The sequence below is a fragment of the Gadus morhua genome, chromosome 4 (assembly GCF_902167405.1).
Source record: "Gadus morhua chromosome 4, gadMor3.0, whole genome shotgun sequence".
NCBI classification, from domain to species: Eukaryota; Metazoa; Chordata; class Actinopteri; order Gadiformes; family Gadidae; genus Gadus; species Gadus morhua.
Genome location: NC_044051.1, coordinates 11,282,215 through 11,300,658, shown reverse-complemented (window position 1 = coordinate 11,300,658; position 18,444 = coordinate 11,282,215). Strand labels below are relative to the sequence as shown.

Sequence of the window (18,444 nt, the reverse complement as noted above, 5' to 3'; positions counted from 1 at the left end):
CATTTTATATATATTCTTAATAGTAATGTGTTACCCTCAATTTATATTCTGGGTATGAGGATATGCTCAACATGAAAAATGCTTCACCACAGACAACAGAAAAGTAAGGAAACTCAAATGCCAAACAACCGCTTTTATTAGCTTCATCTGGGATGGCAGATAAAACATCAGTTACAATAATTGATTTCAATTATTGGAATGGAAAAGTGAGAATACACCAGTCTTTGGCACTTTCTATTCTAAACAAACATGCTTTTTTGTACGGATATCGCTTTTTTTGTTTGAAATATTGAAAACACGATAGACAGTATGACACCGACTATGAAAATCACACCAGCAAGCAGGTCAAACAATTTGCTATAAGGTGGATTACCCATCTTTTAAATAATTTGTACAAGTATAAAAAGGTAAAAATGGTCCCAAATGTCTGAGAGAGACAAAATAGGATTGAACAGCTGGCAGTTTTTTTTTTTCTTCATTTATTTGTGTCTGATGTATTTAAAATAGGCTTTGTTGACATGCTCTTAATCAAGGTGTGTCCATTACTTTAAGCATTGGATGTTGTGCTTGAGTCTATACAGAATCACATTATATCATGTGTTCCGTGGTGCAAGTCATGAAGGGAAACAACGTGTGGGGCATATACACAAACGGTGATCCCATCCCTAAAACTAAATGAGTTGCAAAGCGTCGCATCTTCCTCGATAGATAAGACAGTTTAGTTATAATGCATTTGCCATTTGTTTTCATACAATTCATATTTTAGATATTTTAAAGGGAATGTACTTTTTTTTGGAATTCTATACAGTCTCTCAACCCTTTTTTCCAAGTGAAACTACACATGCTTACACTGATATACACAGAACATTATTCTCATGGGGTTTTCACCTCGCTGTTTAGTTACAATGAACAACCAGTGAGTAGTGAAGCTTCGATTGACCAGTCACCAGTTGGTCACATTATCGTTACTTAAAATGCTAATTATAACTGCTTATCAATGCCATTGTTTTTATGGCAAGATTTCTGTCACCATCATAGATGCCCAAACACATGATTGGCACAATAAAAAAAAGGGCAGAACGAAACGTTTTCAGGCCAACAGATAACATTTACAAAATGCAATAGACAGAGAATTTACATTGATATGCCTCATGCAATCTTTAACTGTTAAACCTTGGGTAAAAGCCATCCTATCATACATTATGAGCAAAAAGTAAAAGGCTTACCATTAGATTGTGCATGATCCACAATCAAAGACAAAGGAACAATAGCAAAGCATAAAAAGCACCAGATGAATCAGCTCTAGATTCCATCCTACATATATCTGCAACTGCAAAGAAAACGCAAGGCAATGGCAACGGTCAGAGTGAAAAAATAAAATGGTACACAATTAATCCCCATTAGACATGTCAACAAGTTGAAAAGAAAATACAGGTAAGTCGTTAACTCCTCACAGCCTGAGCACCCCTGCCAACATTGTTTAAAGGTCCCATGACATGCCACCAGGTGTGGCATGTCACACCTGGTGTGACATATCTGGCTCTTATGACATCACAAGTGGGCGTGTACACCTAGCTGTATGACGGATAGATGAGCAACGTTTGCTACAGTCCACTGGGTAGGCTGTTAGACTGATCTATCCGTCACACGGCTAAGTGGACACGGCCACTTGTGATGTCAGAAGAACCAGATTTCAAAACGGCTTGTAACCGATCACACTCACACCTGGTTGCATGTCTTGGGACCTTTAAGAGCACGACGTACAACCGACGCAAGAAGATATCGCTAGCAGATATCCCATGAATTTCACCTGTCACTTCCTCGGTTCGTTTTTTTAACGTAACCAAAAAACCTTTTATTTCACATACGGATAAGAGGAACAAAAATAAATTGACCCGGATTATTCAAGATAGTCTTTGAAATCCCGTGATGACCTCACACGTCCCCTTGGGTCGAGTAGATCATTCGTGTGAGAGTCGGGATGGAGGCCCAGAGCATGGGTCCATTTTCTCTTTGTTAACCCCCCGACAGCACAACAAACAGAATAATAATAATAATAAGATCATAACTCCATAGAGTAAAGTGCGAGGCTACGATATCATAATCAGAATAACATTTGTAAACACAGAGAAAAAAAATAAAGGAAAAACAAACGTGGAAGTCGATATTACAATGTTTACCGTTTAACTAGTATAATATGTCAGTCCTTAAAGACCAGTTGTTCCTCATCAGTTCTGGAATAGAGGAAACAGTGGTCTATATTTTTTGGAATGCTGGAATGTATGAATAGTAGATAGATACACCGTATATCGCATAACACCATTGGGCCCTCATCAATGATCGCATTGCCCACTTCTACAAGGCAATTAAATATGATTCCACTTTTTTTTTTTCTTACAGACTCTTCACATTATAAACAAAACACATACATGCCAAAACAAGGTTTTGCAGAAGCTGTGCAAAATAGGGTAACATTCAATAAATAATACTTCGTCGAAACACTAAACTAAAATAAACAACAAAAATAACAAATAAACATGTTACTTTAAAAACATTATTTGTAATTAATTCCAAAGCTACTTATTTCGCAATTGTATCAGTTTGTTATTTTGTTGAGGGAAATGCAACTTCTCTGCTTGATTCCTAACCATCACTTTGTACTTGCCAGAATACTTAGTATGGCTCAGATAAATTGACACATTCGAACACAGGTAATCTAGCAGAAAGAATTTGCTAAATCCTTTATATAATATTGACATATGCTACTCTTGTTGGTTTCAACGGCACAGTAACTATTTTGTTTACGGAGAGGCTTATCAATGGGAATAAATAATAGGAATGTTGCACGAAATAAATCTATAAATATTCAGAGAAATGCCTACGGCAGTTCTATTCAGGGGGCTTTGGTCGGCAGGACCCTTAGCCCGGGAGGGAGGTCGCAATTGATACCTCTTCAAACTAAAAGTCAATATGCTACACTGCATGGAGATCAAAACATTGACAAAATTCTGCTACTCGCGTAACCCTAACTTATATTCACCAGAAAAACCGCAAGCAATAGTTAAGGTTACTCTAAACTTGTAAACATTATGTTTCACCACCATCTCAGTGATCCATCTCCTCAGTCGAAGCTCCAAACGGCAAGTCTGTACAATGTCGACTCGGAGCTCCACCTAGTATTGATCGACCCACACTTAGCTCGTTGCTAACCTGCTCGGAAGGCGCGTTAGTGATAGATGAGTACGAAAAGCACCGTTTGTTTCCCTACAGAGTACTGGAGCTGCGACCTTCCTGTCACAGTGTGATCGAACCGTGACAAATAGGAGGTATATACATACACATGCACTGATGAAAAATGTAGTAACAAAATGGGACTTATTCTTCCCCCCCCCACGCCTAGTCCATTTGTCGTTCATAATGGGACCAATCTTCCAGATGGTCGTTGAACACAAACTGGAGCTAGAGGACAAGATATACTTGAGGACCAGATATAGTTTGAAACAAGACATCTGGGTTCTTCTAGCTTATGTTGAGAATATTGCCATACAAACACAGCAGAACCTAATAGTAGAAAATTATAGTTTGAACTAAGTATCTGCTTTAACTGGGGGGGGGGCACCTTTTTGTTAACATCTTACAGTATTCACATACTTAAGGGGTTTAAGACCATCAAAGCTCAATGTATACACACTATTTTAAACACCATCAGATCTAGTTTCACTTAGACGTGGCGACGCCTTCAAAACAAACGGATGCCCAACGTAAAGCTGTGATTGGCTGATTGGTTTGATGTAAAGAAAATGGTGGTGGGGGGGGGGGGTGGGGGGTTATACTTGTGTCAATCTGCCCGGGCGGGGTAGATCTGAGTCTAGTAGCCCTCTAGTGAGTCATCCCAGAACAAGTTCTGCACGTCCAGCATGGCGGCCAGCTCCAGGATGTGCTTCTGCAGGACGCTGCTCTCCACCGTGTCCTGCTTGGGGAGCTCCGGGTAGGACTCTGGGAAGCTCCGGGTCTCCTACCAAGCAGCGCAGGACACACACACACACGCACACACACACACACACACACACACACACACACACACACACACACACACACACACACACACACACACACACACACACACACACACACACACACACACACACACACACACACAATATGGAGGCAGTGTTAGTGACCATTGGGCAGATAACCTTGTGCATGTATCCATTATTGTAGGGATTTTTGTTTGTTCAAAACAAAGAAAAACACAAATGAATCAATGTACAGTGAGGGGCACGATTCTGCCTTTTGGACGAGTGGCCTGATATGCATCACACATATTTAATAAAAAAATCGAATCAAGTTAAAAAAAAGTTCAATTTATTGTCAAGAAATGACAAATGACAAACCAAAGTGTATAGTCATTTTAGAGGAAGACAACATTTCGGCTGCACGTTCCATTTCTCTTTTTCTATGCATTTGAATCAAACTGTTTACCTGAGCTTATCCAAGATCAGTTTTGCTCACAGAGTACGTCTCTCAGACAGTGTAGGGGCAGCCTGCAGACTTACTCTGAAGAGCTTGTGCATCCTGAGTGCGGCGGAGCAGAACACGAAGCGGATGAGGATCAGTCGGAGGAACTCGTCTCCGTAGAACTGTAGAAAGGCTTGGTCTGCCGAGGTCAAAGAGAGGGACGACATGAAATCAAAAGATGGACGTCAACACAGGCTTCAGACTACTGTGTTTCACTTGAGAATGGAGGCTGGATCTTCTCAGGATTGACTTTTAAGTTGTATCAGAGTCCTAACAAGCATATCAATACTTATTTTGCACGCATAAATTGCGAATATATGAACAGGTTTTGAAAATAAAGTAAAAAATGAGAACTATTTTTCCATTATATTTGAACCTGGACGGTTTTATAAGGAAAAGGGAATTAAGTGACCTCTGTGCTTAGATAATTCCAAAATTATCTTATTATTTTGTCCATTTTATCTTCACAATATCGACGGATGCCATTCCCATTGTCTGTTTATAACTACAGTTATATATTATTATTATACATTTGTTCCTGATTGTTTTTGCCTCAACCTACGAGCTCGCACTCCAGTACGATTCTCCAGCAGGCTGCAGTTCACTTACCGGCCAAACGGGGCCAGTAATGAGAAGGAATTTCTGACTCTTACAAGAGTACATTTAATTGTGATGATTTTGGAAAATACGCAGAACAATTAAACATACCCATTGTCCTCGATCGCGTTATCATCTGACCGATGTCACGGTAGACCTTTCGGAGCAACTCCTGAGCCCGCTCCCATAGGCCACGCCGCACGCTGCTCAAGCCACACACGGAGAAGAACGCCAACAGGGGGCAGTAGAGGAACAGCGTGAATAGACTGCCTCTTTGGGTCTGATCTGAAACAGAACAGTGCCATGGCAACATACAATCAAAACCAGAAACACTCAGGAACCACCAATTCAATTTGGAGCAATGAGGATTACTTTTTTTTTTTTTTCTACAAAAGATTTCTGACAGGTCATGCTCTGATCTAGGAAAGGAAAACGACGGAATAATCTAAGTGTTTCACCTTGTACACTCTTAGGATACGATGTTGGAGACATTAGACACACCAGAGGCTGGCCAAAGAGGTTGTTGAAGTTCTGGTAGAAAGATTTCAAGTTACTTTTTTATAACAATAAACAACACATAACATCGTTCAGCCTTTACCCTCTCACTATTTTCTTGTGTATATTACTTTCCCCCAAAAAACGACTCACCTTAAATGCTGTACTGTTGGTGGAATCCACAATGACAAAAAGAGGCTTCCGGGTGAAAGGGAACAGGTCTCCAGGATGAAGGCTGATGAAGAGAAGCAGAGAAAAGACACTTCTGTATCATACACCCACAGTACATCCAGCTGTAAAGTCAATGATACTACAACACAGTGACCGGTCTGCATTGTCAATAAAGCTGAATAAAAGCTGGAAACTCTGTGGTACTTTTGAATTCAATAAAGTATTCTGTGGCACTTTATTTCCAGGTACACCTCGCCTTGTTTGTCACAAACTAATTTTAGTGGCAATCTTCACAATACAGCAGACTTTTTAAAAAACATCAACACATGGATACATCAAATCAGACTGCATTATGCATTATTTGTCATCGAATCAACAAATAAATAATGAAGCAAATTATCAATATATAGTAGCTACTTTACTTGTATCACATTTGTATATTTCCAATCGTGTCACTGAGACCTAAGTCAGGATTATGCATTGAATCCCAAGAGGTTCCACGGCACACTTAGAATGGCTCAGAGCCCACCAGGGCCATGCAGCCACAATGGTTGGGAACCACTGCTTCATAGAGCCAAGCACAGAGGAGTCATCGGAGACTGTCGAGGCCATTGGATGCGTACAATGACGTACACTGACATACATTTGACGTCAATTGAAATACATTGACATACACTGACGTACATCCAAATACATTGACGTTCACGGACACACACGGACGACGTCGGGAGATGACAGCTGGAGGCAGTGTCGCAGAGCCAGCCTTCCCACACGGAAAGTCTGGGACACAGCTTTGACCAAAGGCTTAGTTATGGTTGTACGTCGACGCAACACCAGGGGGTTTACGGACCCATTACGTCCTTGTGGACCCTCTATGCGTTCACGGCAAGGGCCTGGCCTGCGCCTCCCAAAAATGTTAACCGTGCGTCTAGACGCAGCAGCAAGGAATGTGATGGGTCGGCTAACGTAAACCCGACGCAGAACCATAACAGGTTCAGGACTGGTGGTGATGATAAATAGGCAGCCTCCTCCATCGTGTGCAAGTGGCAGCAGATGGTGGGCGTGGTGGTGTGCTGAAGCGATCCAATCGACCACACCAGCCGGAGTATTAAAGTTCTGAATGTTCTAAGACGGCACGGAAGCCCACTGCTTTTGCTGCTCAAGCCCATTCCTGTTTGAGGTGCAACATGAGGCGTTGTTGTCCAGTGCTGGTCTCGCACACGAACACTCGCAAACTTGTTGTTCACACATGCAATCTGTTCGACCCATTGTACCAAAGAACAGCGTGGTAGGTCAGTGCCAGTTCAGCCCATAATGACTGCTCCTAGGCTCTCTCTAGCGAGACTCAGTACTAAAACACGTACCAGTGCATTTCTTTCTGGGCCTGACTTTTCTTCTGCGCCGTCTCCCCGTTCACAACGTCTCGGTTCGTATTGGTCAGAACTCCTCCGAAATCATACGGACCTATTCAAAGGTTCAGAAGATGAACTCGCCACATCAATCTCATGAAACAGCAACAAACTAAACAGGTTCAACCAAATGTATCTGTGTTTCGATTGGAATAGTCAAATAAGTCAAATTACTGTTCTTAAATATGATCAACTTTTATGTAGTATTTATGGAAGGATAATTTGGCTACTGAATGCTATTGGGGAAAAAAGAGCAAACTATCAATTATATTTTAGATGTCATTGTAAGGAATGTAAGGAATCAATAACAACAAACAAAATGAAAGTGAATTAACCTTCATAATCTGACCGGCCAGCTGGGAAGACTCCAGTAGCAGACAGGTACACCAGCAGAACACTGTTTGCAGGCAGTTCCTAGAAGCCATGTTCAGAACACATTTACTATTATTTATTTAGTCGTTTGGCAGATTATTAACATCCAAAGTGCTTAAAGGGTGCCTGTATGAGTTGCAATGCTGGTGAGAACCAAATCAACAAATCACATCCCTTCATTAAAACACTCGGCCAGAATAAATTTTGAATGATTTTGAATAATAATATATTGTTAAAAGCAAACAACGTAATATAATTTAGGAATGCCGTTAATATATCATACTGTTTCAGCACAAAATTATCCTTTAGATTGGTAATATGTAACGTAGAGAAGGAATACGAATGTAGAAATGGGCTCTGTAGACAATATTCCTGTCCCGTCTTCAGATGAAGTCCTCTATAAATAAAATAAGGGTTTGAGGTCTCTTTTATTTATGCATGACATAAAAAGGGTACTGACCTTAAAAGAGGCAGACAAGAAGGTAAAAAGCTGGCTGAAGGTTGGCTTGTATAGAAGATACTTATGAGGGTTCTCTCGTTTCGCTGGCTTCTCATTTGGCTCCTAAAATCAAAAACATGCCAATGATGTTATTGTTAATAAAGTTGGGTAAAGTTTTAGTTCCACTGTGAATTATAGTCACAAGTAAACGATAACATTGTCAAAGAGTGCTTGAATTCTTTCCCGATGTGGAGAATTTCGGAACCAAACATGGCTTAAATTAACCAGTTTCACGTGGTTGTAGACTAATACAACAGACATTTCCCTCACCAGAGGGCCTGCTTTAGAAGTCTGCGTGGCCAGGTTCACTGGCTCCCGCTCCAGAGCTTGGAGCATGCGGAACATGTCAATGGTCAGCTCACTGAACTTCACCTACACACACACACACACACGTCACAAAACAAAAGACTGAAGTTTAACTGACATGGTCGAAAACACTTATTGGCGGAATTAATACAGGATTTAAATTTGCTGCACAAACTAAAAATAACAACTCGTAATCGGTTCATCTTAATGTAACATAAAAAAATTCTATCATGCTAAGCCTAGCACTCTCCCTGTGCCCGCGTGTGTGTGTGTGGAATGGAAATGTCCATTCAAAGTGAGTGCATCAAAACCTGGTTGTTACTGTTGCCGATGATCAGAGCGTCTGCCAGGACCAACTGCCCCACCACCATGCCTTGTTCCAGCGGGGGAACGCACCCCTCCTGGAGCCGGTTGCTATGGACCACCACCACGTTGTTGTCATTGACGACCATCACGGGATCCGCCTGGCAACCGCACACAAAGAAGAAACAAAGGTGTATCAATGTTGCATCAATGGATGAAGATGTTATCCTTTGAATCAGGTAGTATAGGCTGAACACTGAAGTCACTTGGACACTTGATGTCTATGATGGTTTGATTGTATCAATGTACTGATAGTTAGAATAATGACTATGGAGATAAAGACTATTCCAAGTCTGTGATGTTAAGGCCCGGTTCCAGGAAACAGTTGGACTAACTCACTCCTATCCTGACCTTACATATCTTGCCCCTGTTGATAATGTTTACATTTATGTGAGTTACGTGAAAGTGGCCGGTTTCAAAACCAAAACACACCTTGTGGATCACGGAAGCCAACATTTCAACTATTAGATATATTGTTTCTTTCATTCCTAGTTCTATTATCCTCTTCAACCCAATAGCCAGCCATACATCTCTTCTATTTCTATCATTTGCTGCTTTAAGACCCGGATATCCCTCACGGGATGAACAAAGTTGAAGACCTCTAGACTAGAGGTCACATCGTGTCCCTGCACATTATCTTGGTTATTTTTCATATATATAGTCTGCTTGTTCCAGAACTTCTAGAACTGCAATGCTTGAACTTTTATGGAACTTCATGAAAGCTCATAACACCAGCTGCTGCCAGAGGTACATGAGGAGGACAATGAGGAACGTTGTCCTTTATACATGGGAGGTGCCAAGAGGGTAAAAGCTTTTAGTGTCAGGTTGGAACATCAACAGCGGTATAGTTTGGGCCACACGCATAAATGTTTGAGGGAGAGTTTGAATTTTGTTTAGGTCACGTGACCTCTTATAGCAATGCAATTCTTGTCGTCATGGTGACCAGAACCAGAACCCTAAACGCAAATCTCAACCGGCTAAATCTCTGCCAAATAATATCTGGACATACCCATCTTGATAAAATCGGAGACATGCCAGATTCTTCTTCTCTTCGTGTCTTTGAAGCTGGTTGGTTATATGACCGTTTCTCAATTCATCATGCCAGATGACCAGCTGTAGCTACTCGAGTGTTGGCCTTAACGACGGACTTACCTCCACGAAAGCTGCCACCTCTTGTAAAACCAAGTTCCATTCCAACTGGTCCTCCGTGTTGAACCTCTGCGTGTAATCCTCGATCTCCTCAGACAGCTCCTGCAGGCAGAGACGGGGGCAAAGGGCGGGTCCGATGCACACACGTCAACGGAACAGTACACGCAGTACCACACAGTGGTGTGGGTTTTAAACATTTAAATATCGTCCAAGAACCATAAGTCTTCGGTCACAGCTAGAATTACAGATAGACTGGTGGTTGTCAATACATCTAGGTTTACATCAAAGGTCATTGTGGCATGGGGCTCAGGAGGTAGATCGGATTGGCTGGTAACCGGAAGGTTGCCAGTGTCGAGGTGTCCCTGAGCAAGACACCTCACCCTAACTGCTCCTGACGAGATGGCTGTCGCCTTGCATGGCTGACACTGCCGTCATTGGGTTATTGTGCATGAATTGGTTAATGTTAGGCCATATTGTAAAGTGCCTTGAGTATCCACTGGATAGAAAAGTGCTGTATAAATGCAATAGGTGATAAGTGGAGTGGGTTGTCATAGTAACAGTTGGGTTCAACGTCACACCACGCAGTAGAATGAAGACATTTCCTCCGTACCTTGACCAACACTTTCACCAGGTCCATCTTGTTCAGCAGTAAACACACGACGATGTATCGGGCATAATACCGGAGCTTCTTCACAACCAATTCTGGCCTAACAAATGAGAAAGAAAAATTGAACAATCATGCAAATTCATACATAATCATGTATGACATAAACTCTACTTTTGCCCAATACTATTATCAATACATGTATTCCTTCATTTTATTGGCTTTTATCTTTTACAGAGATGTTAAAAGAGTACCAAAAGTGTCCTAATAGTGCTTGGCTAAATATTTGGGTATTCTCTTGCAACAAGTGGTCTCCCACCTGTATGGGAATGTGTCACACACAGTTTGACTGTTCAAGACCTTCTACCTGCTACTTGAAGGCGATGACTCACACACAACGTCAAGCACTAGAAAGTGTGGCCGATGGTTGGCTGGCAAAACTATGGTTTCCTCCCTCCCAGCAGTGGTGTATTGTCTACTTTATCGTAGTCCAGAATAGTCTCCTGCTGACGTTATGAATAATCTAAGAATGAATAGAGTGAACCCAACCAGGGCTTGATATAAAAAAGGATGACATTGAGAGCTCTGCTCTTCGTGTTTTTACCGCAGCATTGTTGATATTTGATCCTGATTGGTTCATTATGTTACATGGATTTGCATTATTTTACAATAACAGGACACTTTTGCCTTTTAACAGTTCAATGTAAATGTTCAATGTTCAATAAATGTAGTATTCCAACATTAGCTACAATGGTCAAAATATAACTATTGCCAAGGTATTGATCTGGACAGCTAAATAAAAAGCTCAATAATATTAAACGATCAAAACCCGACAGTATTAGAGATGAAAGTGTCTGATAATATCTATTCACAGTTTGTCAAATGTTCCATCAAACACACACCTGTGACCATATAACAACTCATATTAATTATTAAGGCACCGCCAATCAAAGTGTGCTAGCCTGTGTTGCTTGGCAACCATTTTTCCCGTCTTGAAGAACTATATTGCGTGGCGGAAGAATGATGTTTTGTATTCAATAGTTTATCGCGTATAATGTTGCTGAGTGGTAGGTAGTCTATAGTTTTAGCAACCATTTTATAAAAGCATTAGGACACTTGAGGCCGGTGGAGCGCCTAACAGAAAAGTACAGTGTCTGTCTTCTTGTGGCTTATTGCTTAAGTAATGCAAGTTGTTTACTGCACAAGTACAACATTTAAAATGGAATTCTTACTTGGAACAAATTTATCACAGATTCATACTTCTCAATTCTATAATGATGGGCCCAAACATGTTCATGGATAATCCTGTGATCTCAATGTGGTCAGTGACACCTCAAGTCATTAGTGACAACTGTGATGACAACTCAAGTCATTAGGCAGCCTGTGAGTAACGCCAGGGGAAGCAGATGCCATTTGAATCAGACAGGCTGCTGGTGCAGTCTCACTTCAACACAGTACTTTGACTGTGGCTGTGCATGCATGAAAACTTGGTTGTTGGTGTAGTAGCCCTGAGAGCTCAATGCACTGCAACTTAATAAAGCACTAGAAAATAGATAAAACACAAGGAATTGGGACCGCACAGGACATTACAGAAACACACCGCCAAATACACCCAACAACAACAGAAGTGGTACCAAGTGTTGCAGTGAATTTGCAGTAAGTCCAATAAATGCTGCGCGTGTGGGGTCAAATTGAAGAAGATGCTTTCTTAATTTGCTAATGTTTTGTGTATTGGCATGTGTATTCATAAGTTGCAGTGTGTTGAGCTCTCGGGGCCATCATAGTGTTGGTATATGGAAATAACAACATACATATTGGAATTCATTTTATTCATGCATATGTTTCAATTGCTAAAATAAATAAATCGTGTTGAACTTACCGGTCTTCCTTGTTGACCTGAAAGTAATAGGAGCGCTGGCGGATGGCGGAGTAGAAGGAGAACGCCTCATTCAGGTAACTGGTTTCTGAGGTACGAAGGCTGCCAAGCAAGATTGGAGAGAGAAATGCTTGCTTTTATTTGTGGAATGGTTGGTTTTTAATTCACAAGTGCATCAAAAATATCTGACAGCAAACCATCTGGACTGATATTAGTCTTATTATTTCATCCCAAATAAGTCTGATCTTGTTAGAAATACCGAGAAAAACGCAAAAAGGTCTTTTGGTACATTAGATATTTTCAGACAGAAGTGTATGAAAATAAACAAAAGAAAACAGTAGCTAACTCTTTATTCCCCTATAGTGTTCCATTGCAAAGGACCGTTTTTAGATTAAAGAGTTTCTCTACATCTACAATTTCTATTTGGTAAATGGTTCAATCTAAAAAAGTACTTAATGAGTGGATTAGTGAAGGAACATGAAGAAAGTGGAGAATGAAATTACCAAATTAGTTAGTTCAAGCAAAGAAAAAACTAACTTGCTTTTTAAGGCTGCAATTGCATGCAAATTGTATACAACCAACTTGGGGTTTACTGCCATGTTTAGTCTTGATAGCTCAGGATGCTGGCATGTCTGTTCCCTTGTACAGCACTTCATCTTCACATTATAAAGAGCACCAGATGTCACTGGATAGGGACTTTTGGCGGAGTGGGCTCAAAATCACTGAAAATGCATGTACTTGTGTAGAGACCCGCAGCATTTTTAAAGTGCCGTGAATTAATACTAGTAGTAATAAATATTTGCATTTGTCTTTAGAGATGTACACCTTCTTTGCTGCTTTGCTGAAAATCACACTGTTTTAAGACGGTCAACACAGGGTAATAAATAATTCAACATATCAGATTCCTTACTAGTAGTGGTAGTACAGCTGGCCGATTTTGGATGCCACCTCCCCAATCTGCCATCTCTTCAAGCCATACCGACTGTCCAGGACCTGCCTGCCCAGAGACCAACAGTAAGGACAAAATAATGAGAATGAGGACATAGGCTGAGCTCCCAGGAGCCATCGTTACTGGAGAATGTTTTTATTTTTGTCATATAGTTATCTGGAGAATGCAATCTATCTTCATCTACTGGATCACTTGATTGTCTTTAATGATCCGAGTAGGTATACTTTCTATTCTGTTTATTTTCATTGTAGATTAAATGTGATGTTTTAGGTATGCATTGTTATCTGGACGTATCTTCTCAATCTTTTCACTTAGTTGGCTTTACTTACTCCTTCAGAATTGTAATCCGGTCCAGAATTTGGATCATTGTGACATATATAGAATAGAAGTAGAGTGGTACAGTGAGTGCATAAACTAAGTCAAATCTCTGAAACCACTCCATGGAAAACTGTCTATTATAAGCAGTGTGCTCATTCTGATGGGTGGGCACTGGGGTGGAGTTTAACTGTGTGTTCGGTTTTAAACCAGACCCCCTGAGCATGACTTCCGGCATACAATCCCACTTGGAAAGGACTACAGTACAGAACAAAAAATGATGAGTTAATAGTGACCTGTGTTGCTGTTGAAATTTCCACAACTTTGTATACACGTCAAAGGTTCGTCCGAAGTAGGACTGCCATTGTTTGTGGCCGTATTGCGGAAGATCCCTGTGACAAAGCAAACAGGATAGGAACATCAAATGACAGAATGCCGCAATTCATTGTGCTATTCAGAATACTGCGAATACAATACCATTGAATTTAGAATAGACAGTAACCTATTGAAGTCACCCAGACATATTCAAACCTCCGACTTATATTCCCTCTGTGTGGCCTTGTATACAAAAATCTCTACAAAGTAAGGTCAACAACTCTTAGGTAAAAAAAAAAATGAAACCTAATTCAAACATTCAGACGGTTCCAACAAATAAAAGCGTGGAACCTGGTCTTTTCTCGTAACTCGAATTCAAAATAAATGTTGATGGTCATTATCTGCATTGTCATTAAATTATCTTGCCCCCGCCCCCCATCATGCTAAGGAATAGACGCATCCAAAGTAACGCAAGATGCTTTGGGTAAAGCATTAGATAAAGACTGAAATATAACAAAGCATGCAATGCAAGATCGACAACTACAATTTGAGGAATATACACACACATATATATATATATATATATATATATATATATATATATATATATATATATATATATATATATATATATATATATATATATACACACACACAAACAAAAACATATAAAGCCTCAAGCTGATTTTTTTTCTACAAATAAGAATCTCACTTGATATCAGAGTAACATATTGAAGACTTTCAATGTTTTTTGCCATTGGTTTTTATTGGTGTGGCGTTTTTGCATGGCAGATGAGGATGATGGAAGAAACACCTACCTAAGTCCATTGAAGAGCTGTTTGGACTTGTCCAAAAGATAGCAGAAATCTGTGACCGTCTTCCTTTCACCTAACGGGATATCATCCTCAACCTCAGCTCCAGTCATGACAGTCAATTTTCACACCTGACAAAAAAGAAACATAGGAAACATGAAAGACATTGCCTATCCCCATTGCCATGATTGCAATAAAACCGAGGCTTAGCAAGGCTTAGCATGTAAGCATAGGCCTACATGTACACAACATCAACCTAATAGACTTATAGCAACTTCACGTAACAATTATACTCTTATCACATATTTCATGTTATGTTAACACTTTACAATAAGAGTAAGTTAATTAACATTATCTACATGATCTATCATCAGCATCTTATCTATCCAGCATTAGCATGGAGGTTTGGGTTCACCCTATTGAATATTGAAATGTATACATTTATTTGTTAACATGAACTTACTTAGTAAACATGAACACCATAAGTAAATGATAACTTGACACATAAGTTAACTGCTAATTAACTGTTTGTTTATGCTTATTACCGACATAGCTAATGTTAATTTTATTCCCTTAATGTAAAGTGTTAACCGATTTGATATGAACAAATCCATGTATGCGATAGAAGCTGTGAGGTCAAAACGACTTGAGTGCGACAATAAGTGTCTCATACAGAAAGCACAGTGGATTAATGCATTTATTCATCAACCCAATATAGGCAGGGCAGGATGCTAAATTGTTGGTGCCCTAATTAGGCCTAGAAAGTACAGAAAAGAAGACAGTGTGAAGAAACCTGCGTCACATTGTCACCTCTTTTAGGTTGACCTCAGATGCCCTAGATTACAAATTTCACTGTAGCTCTAACTTGCCGTCCGCTCGAATGGATATGCAATCAGGTCAAGAAACCCCATCGTTTCATCTTAAATACCTAGGCACTGGGAACTTCAATAAATGTGGATGGTAATACATAGTAGGACTATTGGAGAGATGCTATATTGGTGAGACCGTTATGATGACGGTGGAGAATTTCACTTTAGTTAATTTTTTCTCCAATATAGTATTGTGAACTGGTTAGGAAAACAGTTAAGTTCATAATAAATTATTCTCAAAGTCTCAAATGAAGGATATTAAGTCCTATGTCCGGTACTGATGTTGAATGAATACATCCCTGAGCTTAGAGCAATGAGTCACAGAATACATAAAAAAAGATATGCGGGTATCAAACACGCACCCTCACACACATCATCGTATTAATTGTGAATGCTACAGCTTCTCATTTACTGTAGATGTTTTATCAGTTTAGGGGTCCTTAGAAATATACCAGAATGCCAACAGTTTACCAGTATAAAGAGTTTTTGCTGTACAATTGCAATCACGTTCAGATTTTAAATAAATCTTGTTTTTGTTTCTTAATGACTGACTGAATCACGTCATCAAATATCATTGCAAAGGACATGTTACACATCACGTTACCCCCAATGATGCTTAGATTTTTTTAATAATTAGTATAGATTTCTGAGAAGAGATCTCTGATACCATAGTTATAGTTACGATGGTTTACATCAGTAGTGAGTGACTAATAGTACCAATAAGGGACGTTGTCCAGTTAGTATAGTTGTGGGCTACGTCCTTTCATTATTCATTCATCTTTTCGGTCTATGTGAATGCTGAGCCGATTTTTACACACTTTGTGCAAAACGCGTTTTTCCAAATAGCTAAATATTTTCCGACTTATTATACAAAGAGTAATACAACAATATCTCTATATTTTCGTTTTGATTTGAATAACAATGGATTTTGCCAGTGGCTTCATTGTATGACAATGAATGGGATCCTTTGCCCGTGTCTCCACCAGCCTTGCCTATTTCGCGGTAACGTTACATTTGTACTGCAGTGTTCACCAATTAAGCAATACACACAGGATGGAAAAATTAATAAGAGACAGTACTGGCATCCCACTTTCTTTTTGTCTCAGTCACTGAGCTTCGACCGCATCAAAAGCACATACATCTGAAACACAGAAATCAACCTGCAGCAAAGAGAATAAAACGCTGGTCATACATCATTGACCGCACACAGCTAATGGTTATTTTTAATTTAGTTACTAATGGATCTGCAATATTAACCGGGTCTGCTTTTGAAAACCTTACCTCGCTAGCCTGCTAACGTTAACGAACCGAAACGGGTCCTTCTCAGAAAATTGTACAAAAGCTGCGCCGAGCTTTACCGATGGTGTGTAACATTCTTGGAATCCACCCTATGGCTAAACAGTTAACCTTGGTGCATAACGAATTGTCGTAATCCGATAAATGCATATGATTTTTGCCTTATGCAATTATTGTCCTCTGATAATGTCACAGCCGAGACCGCTGCCGCTGAACGACTGTGAGGTGGTCTCCAGTCTCTCCACCGTAGACTGCTCGGCTCTCCACTAGACTCCACGCAAACTGCCCAACTGCTTCCGGGTTGAGTCGTTTTACGCAAGCCAGGCTCGAGCCATTGATAATCGTGACGGGAGGATGGACGGTTGGCTCCATCCCAAATCCATACATTCGGAATTTCCTAAACACGTTTTTACTTGAAAGCACGTAGCACTGGGCAACGTTTCTTTATATGCTATTATCAATACAAAAATAGACAAATAAATAATAATTAAACTGCCAGACACATATAGCCTAGTTGTATTATATTTCAAATTAAGCTGTAATTGAAGCTGCTTTGTGTCCACTAGAGTTAGTACATTCATTAATTAAATGCATTATTCGGACGCTTCCCAGAAAAGCGAGATTTTCATGACATAGGCTATGTTTATTTGTACATCGAAATTACAAAAAAAAAGGGTGAATTATAATAAATGCATTATTTTTGACGATTATAGGCTTTAACACCTCTGCTTACCAATACAAAACAGCATAAACCCTCTATACCTATTTTTACAATTTCTGTAGCCTAGTTTGGTAGGTACATGCATGACCTTTCACATTCAAGTTTGTTATGACATAAAGCTTAAATTTTAGGGGCTTTTTTTGGGTGCATTTTTCATTTATATGTAGTAGTTATACTAAAGTCGTTGGACTCAAACCAAAAAAGGGAAATTTACTAACATACTCCAGCGCCCCCAGAAATAAACAACAAATTGATGTGGGCCTATATTTGCCTATTTTCAACTAGCCTATAGTTCTATTTCCTCATCTTTAATTTTACCAAAATGATGTATAGTACTTAGTATTAGTATAGTAAATTATAGTATGATATATAGTATGTGTTTACAACTGGTCAAAATGATGCTGCTCATAATTATAGGATGAAGGAAATGTGTCCCCCCTATACCGACCTTGGCAATGACTCCCCTTAATTACTGAATGGATATACTAACAACCTGTAACAGACTGTAGTTCATATGCTATAATGTAATGGAACCACCTATGGACAGTGTGGTTGGGATTAGTATGGAACTCGCTTTTTTCATATTCATAACCTTTCCTAACTTTCAGGTTTGGTGTGATTAGCTATTACAAGCCGTTTTAGAAATCTGTCCACCTATGATGTGATAAGGGGCAGATTTCCAAAACGGCTTCTAACGGCTAATAACACCACACCCTGTGACATGTCATGGGACCTTTAACAGTAATCCCTAACCCTGTTCTATCTCAATTATTTTGGTAATCTGTGCAATCTAATTAGATAAATTGAT

General features: G+C 39.8%; 1 protein-coding gene across 1 annotated transcript; it reads right to left on the bottom strand.

Moving 5' to 3' along the window:
- Positions 1–113: 113 nt before the first annotated feature.
- scai (suppressor of cancer cell invasion) lies at positions 114–17,186 on the bottom strand. Its single transcript, XM_030354785.1, has 17 exons — positions 16,901–17,186; positions 14,757–14,881; positions 13,920–14,015; positions 13,270–13,356; positions 12,363–12,461; positions 10,490–10,586; positions 9,883–9,981; positions 8,679–8,831; positions 8,332–8,433; positions 8,023–8,124; positions 7,526–7,604; positions 7,146–7,245; positions 5,764–5,845; positions 5,574–5,646; positions 5,227–5,400; positions 4,557–4,657; positions 114–4,015 (listed from the first exon to the last, which is right to left on the bottom strand). Exons 2-17 carry the CDS (start codon positions 14,861–14,863, stop codon positions 3,869–3,871), a joined length of 1,698 nt encoding a protein of 565 aa, XP_030210645.1. The 5' UTR covers positions 14,864–14,881; positions 16,901–17,186; the 3' UTR covers positions 114–3,868.
- Positions 17,187–18,444: the final 1,258 nt, after the last annotated feature.